Here is a 25,838-nt window from a genome sequence, read left to right as displayed (position 1 = left end):
CGGTCTTTCCCATGAGCATAACAACGAACGCCGCCATATTTGAAACAGAGACAAGAAGATTCAATGATTATTGTAGCTGTGAATAAGGGATTTTACATCAATTTTAATGCATAGTTGCTTTCAATAATTGCTGAATTGGAAATGGCATCGAGTTTGGTAAGTGTTTTGCACGGTTTAGTTGAGTAATCTTGCGAATTTTGCACGAATTATAAACATGAAACCATTGTATCAGACAGCTCGCCTAGAAAAAGTAAGCCTATTTTCTGCTATTTTCAAAGTATGATGTGTTTTATTGTGCGATCTGTCTACAGGAGGACCCAACACTCGAAAGACATTTCAAAGGTCACAGAGACACAGTTACAAGTGTTGATTTTAATCCAAACATGAAACAGTTAGGTGAGCTGGATTAGCCTGTTACAACATTTTAAATCTGATGGACCAATTTGAATCAGTTTTTAAAAACTTGCGGTTTGCAAGTCTATGCGTTAATGCGTACCTGTTTTCAGTATAAAAGTTAGTGATATATAACATCAGGTAATCACAAACAGTAGAAAAACATCATGAATGAACCCACAAAAGTGCATTTAATTTGCATGACTGTACATTTTGTAAATTGACATGCAAATTAATGGCTAACGTGTAGGTGTCCAATTACAGGTATCCAATAATTATAAAAAGCTGTTATTGGCCAGCATGTATAACTCTCTGCATGTATAGATATTTTAGCTCAATAGATTAATTTAGTTAGGTATTTTAATATTTTATTTTTATTTTTTAGCATAGTGATTGTAAAGCGCTATGAAAGATTAGCTAAATAGCGCTATAGAAATGATTATTATTATTATTATTATTATTATTATAATCGTGTACCAATTATGTGACAAATGGACACATGAAGAACCAATCACATTTCAAGAATTTTGTTGTTTAAGGTGGCTCGACCCAGTTTTTTTCTAGCGATACCTATCAACTTTGAAACCCTCATACTTAAAGGGATTAATGTAAATGACATTTCTACTATATCACATGGATTACATTTAGACTGAAATACAATATGATCAGAATGAATATCATGTGACAATGACGTCACACAGGTTTTTGCTCTGAATCGAATTTTAGCCCGTAACCGTATTTTCTCTCGAGATCCTCCACGCTACGTATACCTTGGGTGTTTGCCTTCAGCTCTGCGGAGTTTCATCAAAATCTACAAGAGGAATTTTGAAATATCTTGGAATTTCTTTTTAGATGGTATAATTTATGCGTAAAATATAGACAAGACTTCATATAAAGAAATTTGCTTCTTTTTTGATGTTTAATGAGAGGCTTTAGTCCTCAATCCTTTTAAAAATGTCCCATATCCGATATCCAAACCGTAAAAAGTAGGTAGACTTGTGCGATTTCGAAAAATATGAGATATACATGTATGAATCATAGTGAAGCTCAATGTTTAGCTCTATTTACCAATTTTACGCCTACTTTCGCAAAGAAAGCGATTATTTCAAAACTCGTCGATGAATTTTATCCAAAATTTTTCAGGGTGGCAATTGATCAGTACACTAAACAATCCCTGAATTTCATGCTCATTGAAAACTTTTAAGGTTGTCTAACATAAACGCAAAATTGAGTAAATATTGAAGCGATCTCGTAGTTTTGAATAATTTTGTGCTCTGGGATTTCCTATTGTTTGAGTTGAACACAACATTGAATTCCTGTGCACCACGCGTGAAATGACAATGTTTGGCCACCTTCCGAAAGCTTACCGAAATCTTTCCGAAATATGGTTCGTTTTACACTCCTTCTTATAAAAGCGTGAACACTAAAAAATATGTCTGGAATGTTTATGTTTAGCCAATCACATGCGAGAACTTCAGACCGCAGAAACCGCAAACAACAAATGGGTTTCCATCGGTCACGGAGCAACTTTAGTTCTTATTTTGTTTCAAGATACACGCTCTGTCTTTTTCAGGAATTTAAAGAACTGCTATTCTGTCGTATCGAGGGCCATCCAGAACAAGGTTTCAGGGATTTTTGAAGGAAAAAAAAGGACGGTTCCTTAAGCGACGTTATACGACATGGTTCAGTGCATGCAGTATGTTGTAGACACGTCTAGACATAAGATGTAAACACGATAAACCAAAAATAAAATACAAAATTGTGGAGTTTTCGTTACTGATTGTAAATCTTTTCGGTAGAACAAGGGATTCGATTTATTTCGGCAAACGATTTCAACCCTAAGGCAATCAGAGGTTCCGTGATCGTAAGACTGCAAACTGTAAAGGCTCCAGACGAAAATTATTCAAAATGTTGCCGTGATAACAGATTGGTGCAAAGTAAACACCTCAATCGCTTGATTTTCGCTTTTCCTTCCCGCTATCGTTTCGCTGATATCGAAGAAACGAACCTTCCTTCTATCAGTGTTTAGGTCTGCTACAATAGTTGGGGTGAGATAAAAACCGGAAAATGCAAGCTTACCTCAGTTCAAATTGTAACATGCCATCAGGCGAACGGTAACTGCAGAAACGAATTTGTTACAATTTTTGAAAATTGGCGGCAACTGGGGCAAATCGTGGCATCGGGCGCATTGGTTTTTCAATTTTTTCTATAAAAAAATCACTCATACATATTCTTCAGTACGGCAGTGAATGTTCTCAAAAAGAAAGGAATTACAATTAGTGTTTCCTTGTAAATTGGAGCGAAACAAGAACCGAATATTGTTCCGTGACCGATGGAAACCCATCATTCGTTGTTTGTGGTTTCTGCGGTCTGAAGTTCTCGCATGATATTGGTTAAAACACAAAGAACATTCCAGACATATTTTAAGTGTTCACGCTTTAATAAGAAGGAGTGTAAAGAAAACAATGGAAAAAAATTGTCATGCAACAACTTTTCTTGTGTGGTCGACGTCTTGGCTGAGTTGAAAGTTAAAAATGCCAAGAACAAGAAATTCAAAACAAAAAAAGGCCGCTGTAATGAATGCTACGCTAAAGAGATTTAACCATCAAAAGCAAGAAAGTGTAAACGAGGTCAGTTTCTGAGTACGCTATCAAGTCATTTGTAAATGACTGGAATGGCGTCAAAACATAACCAGCTTTGAGTTTCGTTCATTCATTATTGTTTACTTGAACTCGAGAATATTACCATATTCCGAAAGATTTCGGAAAGCTTTCGGAAGGTGGCCAAGCATAGTTATTTCACACGTGGTGCACAGGAATTCGATGTTGTGTTAAACTCGAAACAATAGGAAATCCCAGAGCACAAAATTATTCAAAACTACGAGATCGCTTCAATATTTACTCAATTTTGCGTTTATGTTAGACAACCTTAGAAGTTTTCAATGAGCATGAAATTCAGGGATTGTTTAGTGTACTGATCAATTGCCACCCTGAAAAATTTTGGATAAAATTCATCGACGAGTTTTGAAATAATCGCTTCCTTTGCGAAAGTAGGCGTAAAATTGGTAAATAGAGCTAAACATTGAGCTTCACTATGATTAATATATATTCCATATTTTTCGAAATCGCACAAGTCTACCTACTTTTTACGGTTTGGATATCGGATATGGGACATTTTTAAAAGGATTGAGGACTAAAGCCTCTCATTAAGCATCAAAAAAGAAGCAAATTTCTTTATATGAAGTCTTGTCTATATTTTACGCATAAATTATACCATCTAAAAGGAAATTCCAAGATATTTCAAAATTCCTCTTGTAGATTTCGATGAAACTCCGCAGAGCTGAAGGCAAACACCCAAGGTATACATAGCGTGGAGGATCTCGAGAGAAAATGTGGTTACGGGCTAAAATTCGATTCAGAGCAAAAACCTGTGTGACGTCATTGTCACGTGATATTCATTCCGATCTCCCAAAAATTTATGTCATATTGCAGTTCAGTCTATGTGTAATCCATGTGATATAGTGGATATCTCATTGACATTAATCCCTTTAAGAATGGGGGTTTTAAAGTTGATAGGTATCGCTAGAAAAAAACTGGGTCAAGCCACCTTAACAATTGGTTCATGCTGTAATAAGCATGCGTTATCGAGTTCTGATGCATGCAGAAAGTTTGGAGAGTACAAAAGAATCATAAGAGTTGCTCGAGCCAGCAGCCAAGAGCAAGTCTAGCTTCTAGATGCATGAGTGCTCTCCAAGCTTCCAATGTGCACCATAACTCGATTGTGCATGCTAAAGCATGAACCAGTTGTTTTATAACATTGCCAGTGAAAATGTACTGAAACCAAAACTTGGGCCATTTACCTGAGAAAATTTTTTCTGGCAACAACAACAACAAAAACCTTTATTAAGCACAGGCAAAGCAATTTGCTTTTGCTATCAGCACACACTTTTGGAGGTGTCCGGTCATTTCGAGACAAAGTCGTTTTGAGACAAGTCGTTTCGAGACAAGTCAAGGTCAATTCAAGACACGTGTAAAGTCGATTCGAGACAAGGTCACGTTACTTGAAGTCCTTTCGATAAAAATACTACACTATATAAATGGTAAAACAAACAGATCAGATCAGGCTTCCTTCCGAGAAGAAGTTACAGCGCATCCAAAGAAAAAAGTTCAGAGACCTCCAGACCAAGATCTTCAAGTTATGGAATGAGGTCAACTCTGGTACTGAAGGCATGTTCCTACCCCAACGGCCCACGAGCTTCACAAAATGGCTCTTTTTATTATTTCAACGGTAAAATGCGACGGCTTTACGTGTAAGTTGCAAGTAAATACGGCCTGAGAAATAAAATAACATCAGTCAATCGATTGTGTCACGGGGAAACTGGTAGCAAGTCGCTTCTGTGAATTTTAGCTTATTTGTTACAGAGATAACAAAAATTACCAAACTAAAACACTTATACTGTTAAACTTTTCTCGAGTTTACTTCTAAATCGAAGCAATTTCAGTTTGTCATGAATTGACTTTACATGTGTCTCGAATCAACCTCCGCTTGTCTCAAAACGACTTGTCTCGAAACGACTTTGTCTCCAACCGACCGTAAACCCTTTTGGATTATGGTGTAGGTTTACTAAGTTTGATTGTGTGGCTCTGGTCACATGATCATTACGCTTCAATTAAGTAACAAGTAAGTGTTGTGGAAAGCCAATGAAAATATTAATATTATTTTGTTTCTATTGATATGATAAGCAAACTAGACAGTCATTTATTAAAAAAATTGATATTCTACCCCTTTGCAAACAAACAGTAAGTCATGGAAGAATTTCAGTGCTGTCATAAAGCTTTAAGCGGCTGTAACATAAAAGTTTAGCATTTCATTTTAGCATTTCCAATTTACATCTCCACACACAGGTGTTTCAGGTTACAGCCCTTAATAACAGCCCTGAATTTACTAGTCTCAGGTCGTCATACAGAATCTCTTTGCATCATGAGCAACTCATGAACTTAAAATAACTTTTAAATTTTGTTTTTTTCCATATTCTGTGTAGTTACTGGATCTATGGACTCAAGTCTAATGATCTGGCACTTTAAGCCACACATGAGGGCATACAGATTTGTTGGGCACAAGGTAACAATGATGTCATGTGAACCTTTAATTAAAATTATACCATTGTTTTCAATTATGATCAACTGACTTGGTAACACATGATTATTGTTTTTTTGCATGTAGATCCATATTTGATTTAAAAAAGCTATGTCAATTATTGCCGTCTTGACATTTTAATAGCAATAAAAAACAATCTTGGTAAAAGTTTTGCTTACAATATTGTTGCATCTTTAATCAGGATGCTGTACTGTCAGTGAAGTTTTCACCATCGGGGCATTTGATTGCTTCGGCATCAAGAGACAAAACTGTCAGACTTTGGGTTCCAAGTGTGTAAGTACTAAATATAATCTGATTCTTAGCAAACTTACATTTCAAGGGCTTGGTGGAATTGCCAAACAACTCCAAATTTTGCATGTGGGTTTGTTTACATCCGTAAAACATTGTGCTGTTTCATTTTCACTTGCTTTTGCTTTGTTTCGAGAAATAATGTATGCAAAAAGACCCTGTTTTTCTAGTCAGCGCTTAAGACGCCGACTGGAAATGAAGGAAAAGCCAGGGAAAATAAAATAATTTTATATTCGCTGGCTTTTCCTTCATTTCCAGTCGGCGTCTTAAGCGCTGACTACAAAAAGTACAAAGTTAAACTTCTGTAAACGAACGAAGAGGTTTGGAGACATTGTTTTGGCAATGTTCATTTTTAGGCAAAATCACTAACGCCCTTCTTTCCACCAAGCCATTTATGTCATTGGCTAGCAAGCTGTGGCAGTTTGTGCTACATTTCGTTATTTATATTTAGGACTTGCTAGCACATAAATAAGCTCATGCCAATTTTAAGAATGACAGTTTTCTCTCTTACGATTTGAAGTAAAGGAGAGAGCACAGTGTTCAAGGCTCACACTGCAACAGTACGGAGTGTGGACTTTTCTGGTGATGGACAATCTCTTGTCACTGCATCAGATGATAAAACAGTCAAGGTGAGACTCGTGTTAAACAATAAATTATTATCCTGCAAATTGGCACGGAATATCACCTTCTCATACTTACATGTAACTGACAGTGCTGTACATGTAGGTCGAGGTGGCTAAAGTTATACTTAACATTCCATGAGCGCATGTTGGATATGAGATGGTAGATAGACAATGAGGCATGTGGCACCGAGCTGGCTATAACTATAACAGTGTATCTCATATCCAACAAGCATGAGTGAAATAATTGTTTTAATAAAAACACCCAAAGAATAACTGTATTTGAGCTCCCCAGCTGTTCTTGACTAGCTGATGTGTACACCTACCATATTTTTGGTCCATGGTATATGAGCTTATATACTATTGCCTGTTAACCAATCAAAACTCAGGAATTGCAATATACCATGATTGCTAGTTTTTAAAAAAATAATGTATGTTATTCTGCAAGATTGACCAAGATTATTGTAACTTTTTTATTAGTCAGAAAACTGTCTACATATTGTTTTTTAATATTGGCCCAAGCAGGGGTTGTCATTAAGGGCCGTAACCTAGCTGTTACACCTATTGTGACTGACAGAATGCTTGATGGGGTCGTGACTTTATGGGTGAACTTGCCTGTTAAACGTATTTTCACCCACGAATCAACAAGTTTGTTATTAGTTTAAATATTAAGGGGCAGGCTGTTCATTAGGCATCGGAGATCGGAGAATTCTCCCGCTACTACGTAGAATTCTCCGGCTAAATTTCAAAAGCCTGTAGTACTACGTATTTTTTTATTAAGATGCGGAACCTTTAGAAATCATTTTCTGGTTACTTTACACTATTCTCCTGCTATTACAATTCTTAATGAAAACCCTGAAGGGAACAGGTGACTCAAAAACATAATAATGACAGCTCTCTTTGGTGTCATTCAGATAAGTAAATTACATTTACATGTTAGTACTTAAATTATTATTGGAAGGCGCAGTGGCCTAATGGTTAGTGCGCCGGACTCTGGATCAAGCAGTCCGAGGTCACTTATGTTGTGTTCTTTGGCAAGACACTTTACTCTCATAGTGCCCTTTTTCCACCCAGGTGTATAAATGGGTACCAGCGACATAATGCTGGGGGGGGGGGGAACCCTGCGATGGACTAGCATCCCATTTGGGTGGGAGTAGAAATATTCCTAGCTGCTTAATGCTACGAAAACTGGGATAAGCTCCGGCAGTGTGGGCTGCTTGGCTCGTGGCTTCCCTTTACATATTAGGTAGGGTAGGTAAAGTCCTGTCTCCAGCCAAGTGGCAGCATTAAGTGACCAGGAGTATTTCTACTCCCCCCTGAATGGGATGCTAGTCCATAGCAGGGTACCACCCCCCCCCCCCCCAGCATTATGTCGCCGGTACCCATTTATACACCTGGCTGGAGAGAGGCACTACGAGTCAGAGAAAAGTGTCTTGCCCAAGAACACAACACAATGACACCGACCAGGACATGACTGATGTACATGAACATGTACATTACAGGGATTAAAAAAAAGTGCTGTTCAGTCATCTGGGAGAAGTAGATTTTTTTCATGTGGATAATTGATCTGTCAACAGCAGATAACAGTATATAACAAAGAATGTATTGATACTGTATGGAGAAAGTAAATGTTGATGAAATGGATTCAGTTTTATTTTAACTTACTACTGTTCAACAGGTGTGGACAGTTCATCGTCAGAAATTTCAATATTCTCTGAATGCTCACATGAACTGGGTGCGATGTGCAAGGTACATAACATCAACGATAAATTGTTAGAATGTAGTCTAAACTAAAAAATTGATTTGTAAGGATATGGACAATAAAAATATTATAAATGCATGATGTCAGTCTTAAGATCCAAATTTATTTAGTGTCACACAGAAAATTCCAATCCTAAAATTAGTAGAAATGAGCCTTTGCTCCAGACGCCTAATCATTATTACCTTTCTGGTTTGCTTTTGCTGCTTATCGGGTGACTTTGTTTCAGCCATGGTTCATTTTTTGGCGAAACCCAGTTGAGCCAAAATAGTGTACCCATACCAAAACCAAATGAGCCTTTCAGTATAATGCCACTAAAGCATATCAAAGAGGTATGATAAGGTATTTACTCTACCCAAATTTAACCAAATCACTGACTTTTATATTTTAGAAAATCAGGGCAGGAAGCAAGGCTTCTGATCAATTAGCTGATTGTAAATTTGGGTATGATAAATGCTCTGTAGAGATTCTTGTACTTAAAGGGTTGCTGATTGGTTGTTGTCATCATCATCATTGTCATAATGATTGCTCCCGTCTCTCCCCATGGAGAATGGGACCACTGATCCTCCTTCTCCAAGCTAGAGCCACCCTGTCTCTCTCCGCCTCCCTCCATGTCTTAAATCCAAGATGCTCCTTCTCATTACTAATGGTTCTTCACCACATCTCTCTGGCTCTCCTCTTCTGTGTTGAGGCAATCTTGGAATTTTTATCTGATGACATTCTTAAAACTTGGCCTAGCCAACATTATAAAATTTGGTACATGTACTTTGACTAGTAATAACTGGTCTGAAGCACTTTAAATATGGAATTTAGGTTAATGATTGTTTTTTTTACTGCTGCTAGGTTTTCTCCAGATGGACGGATGATTGTATCAGCAAGTGATGATAAGACAATCAAGATCTGGGACAGAACAAGCAAGGAATGTGTTCACACCTTTTATGATCCAGGAGGGTGGGTTAATTCTCTTGACTTTGTGGGTGTTTCCAGCAAAGTCAGCTGGTAGTGATAGTGGTAGTGGTGGTGGTGATGGTGGTAGTGGTGTGTGTGTGGAGGGAGGGGAGGGGGGGGGGGTCAGTAGCAAGCTATTGTTGATAATAGTCATCAACAATTCACTGCTTTATTAAGGTGGGTGTTTCCTCTAAACAATAAAAAACAATATTTATTTAATAATAATTATTTATTAGTAACGTGGTTAGTCATTGCATGTAGTTAAGGATTTCTGGGACTATCTAAGGAAAAAAGGTCTGACACACGGTGTACAATTACAAAGCAGCAGAGCAGCAAATCATTTTGGGCATTTAATTAAGAGAGCTTGGGATCTTGGTGAATTTTGCCAGAAACATTATAAAAGCATTGTCATAAGTTTTTCTACTTGCCATTTTTCTTGCTCATTTTAGTTATGTAAACTCAGTTGAGTTTCACCCCAGTGGCACATGCATAGCAGCTGGAGGAACAGACAGTACAGTAAAGGTTTGTTGGTGACACTGTGTATTATTCAATCCTCCATGGCTCTGTATCACTGGCCGAAGTTGACATGCAGTTTGCCTGCATACTGTTGCTATGTTTTACAATAGGCCATCAAAATCTCGCAAGAAGATCAAGCTATCATACTTACAGGTTTTAAAACTTCATGCAAGACAAGTGTCTCATCTCTCGATATGAGAATCGTGTCTCCCGATATGTGAATTGCATCTCATGAGACATGATTCTTGTCTTGTGAGGGGATGGTAACTTACTTTATTTGTGAGGTCAGTGCTGGAAATAATTTTTCTTTTTTAAGAGGACATGTGTCCTTCCAAACTGTTATTTTGAACGGACATATTAGAAAATTGGTCGGACATCAATTCGCATTTTAAATCAAACACATTAAATTTTCCAAGACACAGTCACGTAAGTTCATGTTGGCCGGACATTTTGGCATATTTGATCGGACAATGTCCGATGACCGACAGTAATTTCCAGCACTGGAGGTACTCAGTGTACTTACATGTAACAATTTGAAGCAGGACAGTTTTAACCACACGCCTGCAAGACATCTGTCATTTGGGTAGCCAGTGAACAGACTCCCAGGTGGAATATGGAGAAAAAAAAGCACTGCATACATGAAGTCAAAAATTTCCATGAGTTCTTGACTATGTTTACTTACAGGTGTGGGACATTAGAATGAACAAACTGCTACAGCATTACCAAGGTAAAGGATGTCTAGGCTTGCCCAATAAAAAGTAGATGCTACGTGATGCTAGCTGCTCATAAAAAAAGATAAATTGCCTGCTGACTGGGCAGGTTAAAATTGATTTTTTCCACTGACACTTTTGTGAATGTTGTGGTTTAAATTTATATTTGGTTTCATTGTACTTGCAAGTAACAGTTATTTTTTTCAACTTCAGGTTGTGCAGGATTTTTCCTTTTTAGTTTGTACAATTTTTCTTTTTTTGTTGTGGCTGCTATGCATGATCTTTTTTCTCTGTTTTGCTGACTGTGCAAGTCATGTCCTATCTCCCCTGTCGAAAATATACAAAATATTAATGTAATCATGTTGCATCCCCAAGTTAGAGGAGGCTTCAGATACTTCATTTGACAAATTGACTCAGGAATCTAAAACATAGGATAAGTAAGTCAATTTGTCAGCTTGTCAGTACCAACAAACTGACAGAATTAGTCAGTATCTGAGGCCTCCTCTAAGTCAAATCAAGGGTTGCAGGGACGTAGCTAGCAAGAGACAAAACAAGGCACTTGCCTCATCTAGATTTTAACCCAAAATTAAAGACAAAATACATTTAGTAACAAAAGTTATCCCCAGTTGAACGAGATTGAATTTTCTAGAGAAATATGTTAAATCTGAACATCCTAAAAATAGTGTTTCAGAGCTTCTAGATTTTAACATTTTCATGCCGCAAGACCTCCCTAGTAGCTTACACCTTCAGCAACCACAGATCTTGCTTCATCTATGTGAAAAGTAACAGCATAGATGGACTATATGACATGATTTGGATATTCGCAACACCCAAACACCCCCATGAAACTTGTTATGGAAAGGTAATATATCTAAAATGTTGTATGATTTTTTTGCAGCACACACAAATGCTGTGAATGCTGTTTCATTTCATCCATCTGGGAATTACCTTGTGTCAGCCTCCAGTGACACCACATTAAAGGTACTGTAGAATAACTTTAACCATGCATACTATTGAAACTACATGTTTTACCGTTGATATTTGTTTAAATAATGTGACAAGTTAAAATCAAGCAGTTGGCAACACATAGTAATTATTTAATGTGAACTCTAACTTATACTGTAGGAATGATTTGAGGGGTTTTTACTGATTTTAACCCATGATGACTCTTTTTTGGCTATTAATCATTTATTGTACCATGTCAGATGGTAAAAGTAAGGGGAACCCACAATTCGGTAGAGGTGGGGTTCCCAATACATCCCTCTCTGAGCTAGGCAGACACCCCAGAGAGGCAGACAGGTATTGAGCGGGAGGGGGGAGAGGGGTACACAACATTTCAATATATTCTTGTTTCCACTGCTCCCTGTTCCCAACACCTTTGTTTGGAATCCTGTTTACAATTCATTTTTTGCTGCCCTCTATAGCCTTCTTACCTGTTACTCATGGCTTCCAACCTTGCAGTCCCCCATCCCCTCTCAGTGTTTACTGCTTAACCTTTAATCTGAGGAGAAACTAAATTTTGCCTGCCAAATAACAAGTTTTGACATTTTTTTCTGACACAAAACAATATTCCCTCTTAGATATTAGATCTTATGGAAGGGCGACTGTTCTACACACTTCATGGACATCAGGTTAGTGTCAGCATTAATGTTATTTAGTCTTAGATAACACACACTTCTTATCTATGCTTCATTCCCTACTTGAGTGACATTTGAGATGCCATCTAATAATTCTATGTTGATGTCGTTGATCTACAAACTTCATGTCTTGTCTCTGGTTGCTAATGACTTGTTACTCATTTGAAAGTACTTAAAGGAGCTACATCTTGGGGATTTCGCAGCTTTTTGGTCTCAACTGTTCTAAAATTAGTGGTAGGCAACTTAACCCATGAAAACCATTATCTTTGAACAACTAAAGAAAGATATATTTTATTTGCAAAAAGAAATCAAGCTACAGCAATAATTATCAATTTTTTGAAGACGCACGGAGACAACTTGAAAAAATCAGCCTTAATTTTTCAAATGCAATCCATTTTCATCCAAGCCATCTGCAGCCAGGCACTTTCAGTTCTCCAATATAGCAATATTTTAAATAAAAATGGACCATTATTTTTAGGTTTCCAACAACACGAAGATAAATTTTGGCTGTTCAAAAATCTGGTTATTAATAAATCCACGACAAAGCCTCTTTAACAACCAATTCAGCAACTGTAGACATAAACCTCTCACACATAATGATGTATTTTAATATTGCCTTCAGGGTCCAGCGACATGTGCAACTTTCTCACGAAATGGTGAATATTTTGCATCAGGAAGCTCAGACGAGCAGGTAAATAACATGGTCTTATTTCCCTTGCCAAAAAATGGACACTTTTGTTAAACATTTAATTATTTTCTTTTTAACTATTTCTATCGTGAGGTAGATGTGCTAAGGGGTTTAAGATTTAATTCTCTGAATTTGATGTACAAAAACAAAAAATACTATTTGTACTTTTTTCAAAGGTTATGGTTTGGAAAACAAACTTTGACAAAGTGGACTATGAGGAAGGTAATTTTAACAGAAATATAAATTACATTAATCTATAATAAAGTATTGACTGTTTTCTCTTGAAATGCAACTAATAATGTCAAGAATACAGTACTGAATTGTGTTGCTAAGAAATGCGACAAAACGGCTCTTGCCTGAATGTGGACCTCTGGACTCATTCCAGAGTCCAACATACCAACCATAAGGCCACCAAAACTTGTTAAATTGTTGTTGAAATGACTTACATGTATGTGCCATCATTAAAATGCATTCATTTATTTGCTTACTGTTCATTAGTGCTACGTTCCCACAGAAAAAGAGCAGCATCCCCATCAGTACCCCAGCCTCACAGCCATGACCCCCCTCCAAGGACTCCGCCCAGATCAGCTGCACCTGAGGTGAGCCTGGACTTGCACTGAGTCGATTGTAAATGAAGTGATTGAACTGCATGTTAAACACTGGACGTGCATGAGTCTATTAGATACTTAGAGCTTCCTGGATATGCTGTAGGTCAAATTGGTTTTCAGGTTAAAATTGTTTCCAACCTATTGTAGGTTAATTTGTTTTAACCTGAAGACACTTTCACAATATCAAAGAACAATATGGGAATTCATTAAAAAGAAATAAAAATAACTAAATTCAAATTGTTTTAAGTGATTGAAGAATGTTTTCTTCTGGTTAAACACATTAACCTGGGTAAGAAACAGATTCAACGTGAAAAATAATAAGACCTACAACAGATACACTTATTCAAAACGCCTGTCTTAGACATGTGTCACCTACAGCAACTCTGATGATACGGCTGTTATAGGAATTAATGGTTTTTCTTGGGTTTCAAGATTACATATGTTAAACCATAAAAAGTTGATGTTTTTGAACGGTTATTTTGCATAACAATTTTAAGTTTTCGCGTAATACATTCTTTTCGTTGACACCTTTTGTGAAGTTATTTTTATCATCAAACACTTATTTCATCTTTGATTACGATATCAATTATATACTGATTTTTGGGAATGTTTGAATTGAGTGCAATTTTGGTTGAAGTTATCTTTCTTATCTAGTGTGTGTTTTTTTGTAACGAGAGTCAAGGTTTCTTGTGAGTTAGTTGCCGGAAAACAGTTTTGTTCGACTATTGAACGACAAAGTAAATTCATAATATTTATTCATTCCTAGGTAACCTACATTGTCAACCATTGTTTAAGAACAAAAGACATACTTGTTTGCTTATTTATGATTAAATAGATCTTGACCTTTTTGACCTTAGATTGGTCAACCACGGATTCTTCCTGGAATAACTTGTTTCTGACCTTAAGTTGTTTTATACACTTGTATTCGGTGATATTTTTCTAGCAGGAAACCTTGACCTTATTTTTCCACGTTTTGTAAGGACAAAGAACCTTTTTAACTATTGTACAATGTTTATCCACCTTTTTGTACATCCTTGTTTGAACAACCATGTACGCAAATATTCTTTTAAATTCGGCTTGCACAAACGACTGCTCTGAACTCGTAAACAACTTAGTATTCATTTATGGAAAGGGGTCGGACTGTAGTTACCGAATAACACGCCCCTTCTTCTTCAAGTTTAGTGGAAAAGTTGTTGTTTGAACTTTGTTAACAAGAAAACCTATTTTCGGCTCTAACTGTACAACTGTATTACTTGTAACTGTTTTTGTTGTAGAAAAACAATGTTTGTAATTTTTACATAGCTCGCGCTGTTTTATTTTGGCCAGTTCACGTTTGGTTCGTAACGAAATTTTGGAAAGAAAAGCGTTTTCGACATCGCAAATAGCTCGAAGGTTTACCTTAAACGCGCAGTCGTACTTCAACGAAAACTAACTGCGCAAGTCATTACGTAAGCTTAGATACATCAAATTTGGCGTTTTGACAGAGATTGACAGTTAAAGAATCTGGCTATCATAAAAGAGCGCGAGCTGCTTTACACACCAGAGAATTTAGAACAACATTGTCAGTAAAGGTTCTACGCCTGAGGTAGAGTTTATTAAAGAAGAATGTGAATCAAGACGAAGTTGACCGTCATTCCTGTTTAAAAGTGGGAACTGCTAGTCCCCCTTAAAACCCGCTTTTAACACATACGTGTACGTAAATCAAGTAATTCCTCGTGCAAAGGAGGGTGGCATGGTCGAGTGGTTTAGGTTAGGGCGCTGCTGATGAAAAGTGATGTTCCTTGCCAAGCCCTCCACCATACCGCTGGCTGGTTCTTAGCACGCAGTGAATTCAAATCCTCAGTCACGCTCTGTAAAGAGCCAACTCGTTCGTCTCCTGTCACTTGGGATCATTAAGTGTATTAAGTATATTAAGTGCATATCAGCATTCTACTGTAATCGTACATAAGAGGAAAAGTACTTCATCCCCTTGTTCATTGTTGCAGGTCAGAGCAGGCGCAGAGCCTAGGAATCTTGCCGTTGGGGATCCAGAAGTAGTTGAAGTTGGCCCTGCCATGTTTTCAATACCACAGGTAAAAATTATTCAACTATGGGCAACATTAGAGCGGTTTTCAATTGAGTATAGTACTGAAAACCAAAACCAACAAAGAGAATTATAATGGCCAATCGCACAAAACCTAAACACTGAACTAAGGGAAACTCAAAAGCAAATACATGTACGCATATATACACATGTTTTGCTGTATCTTGTTTTTATTTGCCGTGAAAAGAGAAGTGAATTTTAGCATAGCCTTCAGTTGTAGCTGTTAAGTAAACGCTTTTTAAATATTTTATATTCTCACAAAAAAACGGATTTCTTCATAATAAAGCTTCAGATAAAAATACAACGCAATTTTTTTAACAAGACAGTTTCGATCTTTCAACGATCATCTTCAGTTGTAATTGACGTTGCATTGTAGATTTTATTTTTGTAATAGAACTGTTTCAGCAATAACATTTACAAGTTTTTTAAAAAATGAGAAACTTATAACCATTCTGCTTTCAACCAGATTGTTAACTGAAAAGAAAAGCTTTTTGCGTGCTTTGTTCTGTTAGAAGCCCTTCAGCAACCGAGGCAGACATCAAAGAAGAAATGTGCTTATGTTTTTCTCTGCAAATTTTCTCTCCTGTTCTTGTTATTCCCTCGCGTGCTTTCAGTATTCCAGAACAATGAAATCAAACGAATTGACTGAGGCTTTAATTTTAATTTTTGGAAAATTTGTAGAACAGAATCAATACGTCTCTCATAACCTGAATTATTAACAGCCAGGCTGAATCAGGTGTTTCTACCAGCCCACATCTACCACACTGACATTCTTCACACTTTTTCCTTCCTCAGAGACAGAGCAAGTTAGATGAAGTAACTGGACGCGCAGGTGAATCTGATGGTCTGGGAGGCGTCCCATCTAGTCAGCCTTCTCTAACTACACCGCTAGAAAGAAGAGACATCCCACCACAGCTGAGCATGACGCTAGAACACATTGTAGGACAGCTCGATGTCTTAACACAGGTTAGACTAGTGATAATTTTGTATTACATGTAAAGTGAAATGAAAAATAACTGCATCGGGCCAACGTGTCTCATAACTTCAGAACGTGTCCTGGTCTCTGTAACATTGAGCGGCTAGGAGTATTTCTACTCCCCCCTGGATTGGATGCTAGTTCATCGCAGGGTTACCCACAGCATTAAATTCGCCAGTACCTATTTATACACCTGGGTGGAGAGAGGTACTGTGAGAGTTAAGTGTCTCTCCCAAGAACACAACGCAATAACCACAGCCAGGGCTCGAACCAGGAGCGCTCGATCTGAACTCCAGCACACTAACTATTAGGCCACCATGCCTCTCTTAGAAGTGAACAAAGCATTATTTCTTACACGATGTTTCAGACTTGACCCCGAAAATTTGCTCTGTTTTCGAGTTCATTTCAAACCTAATTCTACAGAAGCTTCATACATTTTACGGATGGCGCGTTTGAAACATTTACGCTACGTTTTTCGAGTCCGTGAATCTGATTGGTTTTTTCATCGTGTTTCGCTGTTCCCCTTTCATACTGTCTACTAAACAAATTAGACTACTCACCCTAGTTTTCTATGAGTGATAGTCAACTGGGCTGCGCCTTGTTTTTTATTCTCTTATTGTTTAGTACTGTTATAACGTGATTTTTACTTGAGATGTCGAAAGTAATTCGAGGTGCTTTGGTTTGGCATTACTACGCTTAGTGATTGGTTAAAAAAAATGCGCCACTTTCTCAGCCAATCAGAAGTAAAACCAAAACCAATCGTGATTCACTCGCGCACTTTTTCCTTCCCTTCGCCAGCTACATGTATTTTCTTCGAGTTTTCATTGGTTAATTGGTTTGTCTGTGTCCTGTGATTGGCCAGAGTGATTGTAGTCTTAGAGAGCGAAAATAGGGTGAAAATGGCTTCAATTAAACTAGTTCTTTTCTTTTTTCAATTGCAGACAGTATCAATTTTGGAACAAAGGCTGACTATGACTGAGAATAAACTACGGGAATGTCTCGACAACCAACAGAAAATTACTCTGCAGATTAGACCCAACGAGTAGCTTAGTCAGTTCAGCATCTAGCCCCCGTATAATAATAAATATGTCTTGTGTCGCCGTTTCGAAAGATATCAGGTTTTTCTTTTGTTCTGCCTAGTCTGTGATCTATTTTTGGTTCAAAAACTCATACAACATGCGTCAACCAATCGGAGAATACCGGTAGATCCCGTTATTTTCCGCGCTTGGCATGGTTTGCAAGTTTTCCCGCGCTTGACACGGGTGCATGTTTTTATCCCGCGCTTGACACTGGTTGTATTTTCTTCCTAGACTTTTGATTGGTTCACTGCGATACTTGCGTTTGCTGTGATAGGCCCGATGTAAACAACAACCACAACAACAACGTTTAGTTCTGTACGTGGATTATTTAAAAGAGCATCGCAACAGCGTTTGTGGGTTACAAACTGCGAAAAAAAAATATACAAACATATATAATTATTATCTTTGCATGTGCTCGTCCAGTTATTTCTCAGTTATTTTTCTGCAAAACCAAGCCAGTTACACACAAGATAGTTAAGCAAACCACGAAGATTACAGTAAAAAAGCTGCCATTTCTTGGTCCTCCTCTGCAAAACAACAACGTTAAACAACCAAATTCTGGGTTTTCTAAAAAACATGAAGCAAGACGGCGGAATTTTTATAGTTATATATAGACTTGAAAGTCGTCTGCCCCCTCCCCCCCGAAGTCTGACAAACTGATTTGATCGACGTAATTTCGACATGGTTTAGTAAAACATCATATAGCTTTTAAAAAGATGTGGTTTCTTATACTCCCTTTGTGTTGCTTAGATTTCCTAACGTAATATTTAAAAAAAAAGACTCTCAATCCACATCATGTAAGTTATAACTAACTTGGATAATCCAAAGGTAGTTTTTGTATGTGTATGTTAAACCATTTAATATAGTGGAAACATTATGTTTTATACACGTGCACATACGTCTTGAAATAAGGCAATGTGAGGATGCCAAATCAGGGAAATAAAAAAGATTGAAAACTTCACTATACGTGTATAATTACCCTCGCTAGAGCACCATTCCATTGGTTAAGTCACTTTTATCCGTATAGAAGGCATTGAACGTGATGTAACACAAGTAAAACGAACAATTATTGGAAATTAACGCTTGTGTTAATTTGGTATTTTATACTTAAATTAACGTGAATTGAAGGAAAAATTACTTCCCAATAAAGGAGATTAACGCGAAAGAGGAGGTAACATTTCAAAATGAAGGAAATTAACGCGACGTACACAAAGAAAAAAACCTTGTAGAGACAACAGGAACAAGTTTATTTCAACACTAGGCATGTAATTTTTACTGAACGGCAACAATGTTCGTGTTAGGGACTGGTCAATAAGTACCAGGGGGGGGGGGGGGTGGGCCGGAGCAATTGGAAAAGTGGTGGCTCGAAAATTTGTGACCCACCCCTTCCTTCTGGCTCAAAACTGACTGACCCACCCCTGATAGGGGGTTAAAAATTACATGACCCACCCCCTTTGCTAAAAAATCAAGGAACAAATCATTTCTCTATTATCTGTTAGGGGTTGGAGGTTTTGGATGTGACATCAGTTTTTAAGTGAAATTCCCTACATATACCACCCTAATTTTCTCTGATGGACACTGCTGTTCCATGTACGTCTTTTCCGGTTTCTTAACACAGCAAAGAAGGATGAATTTATTACTTCTTCTACTAATCTTTTGCAAGTTATCCACATGTTTGTGTGTAAAGTCCATGGGTAAATTTAGACACAAACATACGCGAAAACTGAAAAAAGTATAATATTCATTCATAAACAACTATTGAAGAGCTCATATTTTTATACAGAAATTGATAACAGAAACTACATGTACAACCACTGTCCATCATTCATATTTGCAAGGTGTTTGGGTTTACTGGTATTAAAAGGGTTAAAGCCCAACGTGAATCTATGCAGGTCGAAGAGAGACTTAAGATCACAAGCCATCTAGGGGGGTCAGAGGGGCATGCTTCCCCGAGAAATTTTCATATTTGGGCCTTCTGAAACCGCGAGAAATTCATTAAAAAATGCTCACATAGAGAAATTTATCAATCTTATATACGGATGAATACAGCTTTTCTTGGAATTATAAAAGTTTAAAATAAGTGAATAAATAAGATGACCCACCCCCTACGTGTAGATCAAAATTACATAACCCACCCCTTTTCGAGGGTTTAAAAACGGATGACCCACCCCCTTTCTGCTCCGGCCCACCCCCCCCCCCCCCCCCCCCCCCCCCCCCTGTACTTATTGACCAGTCCCTTACTTCCTCTAACCATAGGGGTGAAGTGAAGAAATCCTGATAATATAATGCTTTTTCCTTGGAGTAATGCTTATTCCTAAAGAGAACAGCATAAGAAGAATGTGTGCGTTCGTTCTGCTCGGTGAAAACCAGTCTAAACATTTTTGTTTTCTTGTTGTGCTTGTAGTTATGCTAATGCTGTTTCCTAGTCCAGCATAAGAAACATCAGTGTGTTCGGTCTAATGCTAATTCTCGTGCTTATGCTTGAACTTGCGCCCAGTGAAAACCAGTCCCGGCTAAACGATCAAACATTTTCGCTCAACATTATGTTGGAACAGCATGTTTAACCGTTTAGCCGCCTCTGTCTCAACATAGTCCAGTCGACAGTTCAGTCTGCATAGGGGCTGAACCTAAGCGCGGAAGGGAGAGTTCACGGATTGGACTACTCTCAACATTGCATTTCAATGGCTTCCCATGTTTGATCTAGGCTGAGGTGAATAATTTTTTCAGTACATACAAAACCAGGGAAATAAGTGGCCCTAAAATTATACCTTTAAAATCCTTTTCAAAGGGAATACATTGTGCGCGCGTCCGAAAAAACGCGGGAAAAGTCACATGACAACAGCTGGCAATCGCCAAAAGAAATTACAAAGTGTTTCGTCTGTTGGATGGATTTCTGTGGATTTTAAAGTGAAAGTCGTGGTTTTGTTCGTTTGTTTTTGACGTACCAAACGTGGAGAGTTTCATACTTGTCATAATTCACAAGTTCTACCGTTCAATTGCCTGGGAAACTTGTCTTGAAGTTGAAATTGCAGTTGTGAAACGTGCCGCTAGAAACTGAGCCTTGAACAAGATTCCACGGACAATCGACAATCGAGAATTTCAAAGAAGGTGAAATTTTCAAATTCTCTGATGTAATTGCAGTTAATGCTTCTCCTGTTAGTTTTACCAGATTCAGCAGCAGCAGTAGCGATTTGAGGGTCCACGACACTTTGCTCGTCGGTTTGGCAACCAGAAAAATTCCGAGCCTGATGAGACCAACATTAGTCAAGCCGAATACAAAACTGAATCGTTGGCAGGATTGAAATAGAATATTCAAGGATTTGTTGGCTAAAAGAGACTGTTGCATTCAGGATTGAGGTAGGAAATACACTCTGAGGTTATCTGGACCGGGTAGCATTTAGAATCACGTCAAAGACTTAGCTGTTCAAAGAAAAAACTAATGTAGTATCGCTATAAGCTTATGTAATAAACTTACACGATAGTAAACAAAACAGTTTTACTGCATTAGCGATTTCATGAGTGATACTATCAGAAAAGCTTCTTTATATGAACACTGCTTTACCCATGTCTTACAACGCATAGAGGTCCACCCGTCCAGCGACCTCGTTTACGCAATAATTATTCTTTTGACACCTAGGCAGAGGCTCGCGGAGGGTTGTTTTGCTCGGAGGTGAACTTTTCGGGTCCGTAAAGCCATTTTAAATTATCTGTTTTTTAAAAACAGAGAAGTGTATAGGCCTGAAACTTTGTATGAAGGAAACCTTTGTTCAAATGAAAAGTATCATGGAATTAAACAGCTCTGTAATTATAAGGTTTGAAATTTTTCTATGGCTTTTCGGGTGCGAAAACTTTTCGGAACCTTCGAGAAACGGGCCCCGAGAGAGGGTGCCCGGAGTTTGAATAACCAATCAGAGCGCACGAAAAGCAGTATTCACTTTGTGGTATATACTAAATATTCGTGATTTTAAATGTCAGTCTATCACGGATGGTCTTTGTATATTCCAACGGTGGAATTGGGGATTAATTTTAATAAGTTGCACTAATAAATATATGGTAATAATTTTCGCGCGTTTAAATTTCGCGCAATGTTTTTATCGCGCGGATAAAATTTCGCGATTATTTTGAAATCACGAAAATTAGTAAGAAGAATAAGGTATGTAATTTACACCCCCTAAGCCACCCCTCTAGCATCCCCATCCGAAGTCCCCCCTTCCTCCTTCCCCCGCTCGGGCTGCCGGGTCGACAACGAGAGTGGTCGCAAAAAGAGCTTCATTAATATTGACCAGTCAAAAAGCAAAGTAGCTTTTAGCTAAGTGGAGTGCCACGTTAAATAAAATTCTTATCTTATCTTATCTTACATGTAAGCTTTATTTGTTTTAATAAATGTACCCCGGTAATACGACCACTCGAGATGCCTGGTGAGGTAAGTGACAAATGTAAATAGAAAATTAAAAAAAAATGTGTTGATGTAAGAATAGAGTGGGTCAGTTGATTTAACCTTAATGTCCTTAATGCGTGCAGGAGTTGATGAATGAGAACAAAATTTATCTGGCATGTCGTATAACTTGAAAAGGATTTCACTGTATCATAATACTTTAGTTTGAGTTTTCTGCAGTTTTTCTGCAAAAAATTGAAAAGTAAAGGCCATCTGGTTTTCGAGAAAAAAGGGAAAACGTTTTAAGTGTTATTTCTGCTAAGTGAACATTGACAAGTTCTTGTCATCGCTAATTAAAAAACAAAGTGACTTAAATCGAAAGAAGATCGATTAGAGTCAATGTCGCCTTTAGAAGTCGATGAAACGCAATTTAAATTGGAAGAAACCGGAATGGTCTGTTATGGTGCTTAGTTTACTGTGCTGATAGCTGCCGTACGGCTGCGATCTTGCTAGATTTGCAGGCAGAGCATCATCCGATGGCTTCATCTTTCTTGCGAATCTAACAAGTGGATGTATTTGTCGTAGCTTGGAGGCGTAGTAACGTGAGCGACAAAAGAGAGTACACATCGCAGCAGTCATCATCCCTACGGACCGGTATATAAGTTCGTTGCATCTTGATCAGGTTTTCTGCCAGTTCCTTTGCTGTGACCGTCCGTCATCTACGCCCTGTTACGGTAAGCCGATACTTACACATACCTAATTTCACACTTTGGAAAGGAAAAAAATTCCCTTCTTTTTTCATTGCAGCTGCACATTTGCAAGGGTCTTTATATTTGGAAAGGTGTAGAAAGAAAAAATAGACAATTTTTTTGCAGTATGTGATGTATCATTTCCGATGTCAATTTTGTCGCTTTGATCAGTAATCGAAGCGTGTAAACAAGCGAGATAAAGGCAAAAGGTAAAAACTTATTGTTTGTAAAAATTACTAAAGATTCTTTTGCATTTGCGAAAATGCTAAAGTCATATTCAAATTTCTTAATTATTTATTAATAATTTGGACTTGGTGTTTTGCCCAAGGTTTTATAGAAATTGCTCATATACCACGTTCACTCTGATTTTTGCAAGATTAAGTTTGGAATTCTGAGTCAGTTCTACCACGTCAGTCCGGCTTGCACGCCAAAAACTGTATTGAGACAATTGGAAACAGCAGTGGAGGTGCTGTAGAAAAGCAAGCGAAAAGTGAGGGCCTGTTTATATGGTAGAGAATTGTCCCTGGTAGGAGGGTTACCCTCCATACCGAGCCACCCCGTACGAGAGAGCTTTTCATATGTTTCTTTATAAATAGCTGCGAACCGTTTACATGAGAAATTGCAAAGTCGGCTCGGGGGATAGGGTGTCCCTGGGTGGAGGGTCACTCGCTTTGAAGGTAGGGTGACCCTGGGGAGCGAGCCAACTTTTTCTCCATATAAACAGTTTGGTTATTTTTGCTTCGCCTACCAGGGACAAGTTGACACATACGGAGCATTGGCAAACACTACAATTGGCAAAAAAAATTGCAGATAAATTGAAATCGAAGTCGGCGGTAAATTAGTCCAAAAAATGGTCTTGGTATGATTCAGCGTTCCTGATTTTAGAAAAAGCAGCCATAATAGATGTTTTAAAACACCTCTCGCCAGTATTTTGAATAGAGAGGGCCAAGTTTTGGATCGGTCAACAGGGACAACTTTCTCATATAAACCCGGCAAAAGATGGCTCAGGGGAGAGGGTAACCCTCCTACCAGGTACAACTCTTTTCCATATAAACAGGCCCTGAGTGACTCATTTTGACAAACTTTCGCACCTCATTCATCCGTTACTCAATAGAAACAAGGCAAACTGGTGAATTCCTTTCTATCAGTGGAAAGCACTTTTGGAGACCATTGCATGAAAAGGGCAATTCACAGTTTTAGCTTTTCCTTGTTGTTTTCTTTAATCGTATTTTTTTTCTTATTTTTTCTCAGAAAGGTCGAGATGTATCTGCTAGTTTTCCTGGTAGTTTTGTTATTTGCCGTTCCACATCCAGGTATGTCAATATCTAGCTCATCTGCGCTTTAACAATCCATTGCAACACTGATCTTAGTGTAATGGGTGTAATGATGATTACTATGTACTGAACCTTGCTAAAAAGAGGCTGATAGCAGCCGTTCATATTACCATATTGTAGACGTTGTCCCCCCCCCCCCCCCCCCAACCGACAATAAACTCGGCCCCCAACATAACTTTCCACGCAATGTAAGCCCATGGGGTTTTATTATATTTAGCTCTTGAAGAAAGATATTACTTCTTCCGATCATAAGCACGCCATTGTAGAACTTGTTTTGCATTTGATGTCGTTCGAGTATGCGCTCAGACAGTTGTGATCGATTTAGCCTCGTTTTCGTGTTTTTCGTGTTGTATGTACCTACCTAAATTTTTCAGTCGCAACATTACTACCTATTTGGAGAAATGGTCAAAACTATTGTACTCAGCAGGACCCACCACTGTGCACTGTCCCCACCTTAAAAGATGGTGTCTTGTTTGTACAGCCCCCACTCTATCAGGAGTAGAAACTAAGAAAAAGATTCAAACTTCCCAGTACCAATTCTCCAGCAATGCAAGCTTCATGCACCGCTAATATAAAAGTCTCAACTTGAATTTTGAGGCAAAAAATTTTGTCCATTTGGCTAATCAGACAGGTGGTGTCTTGCATAGCCCCCCCCCCCCCCCCCTACCCCTACACAAGGTGGGTCCTCGTCGAGTACACTTGTTATGACCACTTCCCTAATGTCTACTGTATCTTTTTTAAGTTAAAAAGCAGTTTTATATTGTATTTAATTACAGAACAAATCAGCTCAGTGGCGCAGCCCGGTAAGAGAGAAGAAGGTTATGTTGAAGAAGTAGAGCGAATATTATACTTTTTTATCTCGTGTAACCATGGTAATACGAGATGATGTAGTGCTTCGCCAAGCACTCACACTTTGCATATTTGTTAGCTAATTTTAATATACGGCTGTAATGTATGTTATTTTTGGTATGAAAGAGTGCGAAATTAAAAGTGAGAGGAGAGGGGTTTTGGTCAAAAGCCTAGAGGTAGGGAATTTCCTATTTAGGCTTGGAGGAAATGAATCGTATTATAGACACTACATATGGATAATTAGAAAGGGCTAATGCATAGTAAAACCTAAAAAGAAAGCGAAAAAAATTCATTATCTTTTTATGTTTAAAGGGGAATTTCATTCTAAAATGGCACTTTTCTTTCTTCACGCCAACAAAAGGGTAATACTAAGATGTGTTATTCACAAAATTTCAGCTTCCAAAGAGTACTCAAACCCTATGAAATCCTTGTCTGAAGTGGTCCAAAAATTGAAAACCGGCCGCTGCCATCTTGGAGTAACTTAGCAGACTGGCGATGTATGCGTGACGTCAAAGAGCTCAACTTTTACTGTCACTTGGAGTTTAGTTTGTGCAAAATGATGCTGCACAGATAGGCAAAATTAACAAGGAGTGTCAAGTATTTAAACAATGTTTAAACTTCTTGCCAAACTTCAAGTTGAGCTCTTTGACTTCTTAAAATTAATCAAATTTATTCCAGTAATATATGTACCGTAATGATTCGATTAAGCCCCCGGGGCGCTTATTTACTTTCGGCACCTCAAGTGAGGGCGCTTATTCGAGACAGGGCACTTATTTATTTTTTTAAAAAACAACCAAATGTTCAAAACAAAACTTAAATAAATATGTAAATAACTAACAATTACAGGAACTGTAACAGTTACAAGTTGTTGAAAGTTCAGTTACTTTTGAAAGAATTGTCTATTTTAGCAGTAAAAATATACATGAACTGTACGGTGAATGTTCATGAGTTTCTCTACGCTTATAAGAATGGGGGCGCTTATTAGAATGGGGCGCTTATTGGAATAGGGGCGCTTATTGGAATAGGGGCTCTTATTTACAAAAACACATTCGAAGGGGGGCGCTTATTG

General features: G+C 38.0%; 1 protein-coding gene and 1 long non-coding RNA gene across 2 annotated transcripts; both read left to right on the top strand.

Annotated features, from left to right (window-relative positions):
• Positions 1-7: 7 nt before the first annotated feature.
• Positions 8-18,423, top strand: LOC144628317 (uncharacterized). The gene is made up of 17 exons (XM_078486409.1): positions 8-156; positions 312-396; positions 5,435-5,514; positions 5,732-5,823; positions 6,359-6,467; positions 8,137-8,207; positions 9,061-9,168; positions 9,615-9,687; positions 10,366-10,408; positions 11,290-11,372; positions 11,972-12,022; positions 12,651-12,719; positions 12,893-12,938; positions 13,215-13,315; positions 15,310-15,396; positions 16,203-16,373; positions 17,325-18,423. The coding sequence occupies exons 1-17, from the start codon at positions 142-144 to the stop codon at positions 17,427-17,429; spliced, it is 1,389 nt and encodes a 462-aa protein (XP_078342535.1). The 5' UTR covers positions 8-141; the 3' UTR covers positions 17,430-18,423.
• Positions 18,424-22,016: 3,593 nt separating this feature from the next.
• On the top strand, positions 22,017-25,353 carry LOC144628042 (uncharacterized). The gene is made up of 3 exons (XR_013566195.1): positions 22,017-22,571; positions 23,838-23,899; positions 24,697-25,353. It is a non-coding gene; the product is annotated as an uncharacterized LOC144628042 (long non-coding RNA).
• Positions 25,354-25,838: the final 485 nt, after the last annotated feature.

Source organism: Oculina patagonica, chromosome 10 (assembly GCF_052425735.1).
Source record: "Oculina patagonica isolate OP01 chromosome 10, crgOcupat, whole genome shotgun sequence".
Lineage (NCBI taxonomy): Eukaryota > Metazoa > Cnidaria > Anthozoa > Scleractinia > Oculinidae > Oculina > Oculina patagonica.
The sequence above is the reverse complement of the archived record's forward strand: the minus strand, read 5'-3'. Positions and strand labels throughout refer to the sequence as shown.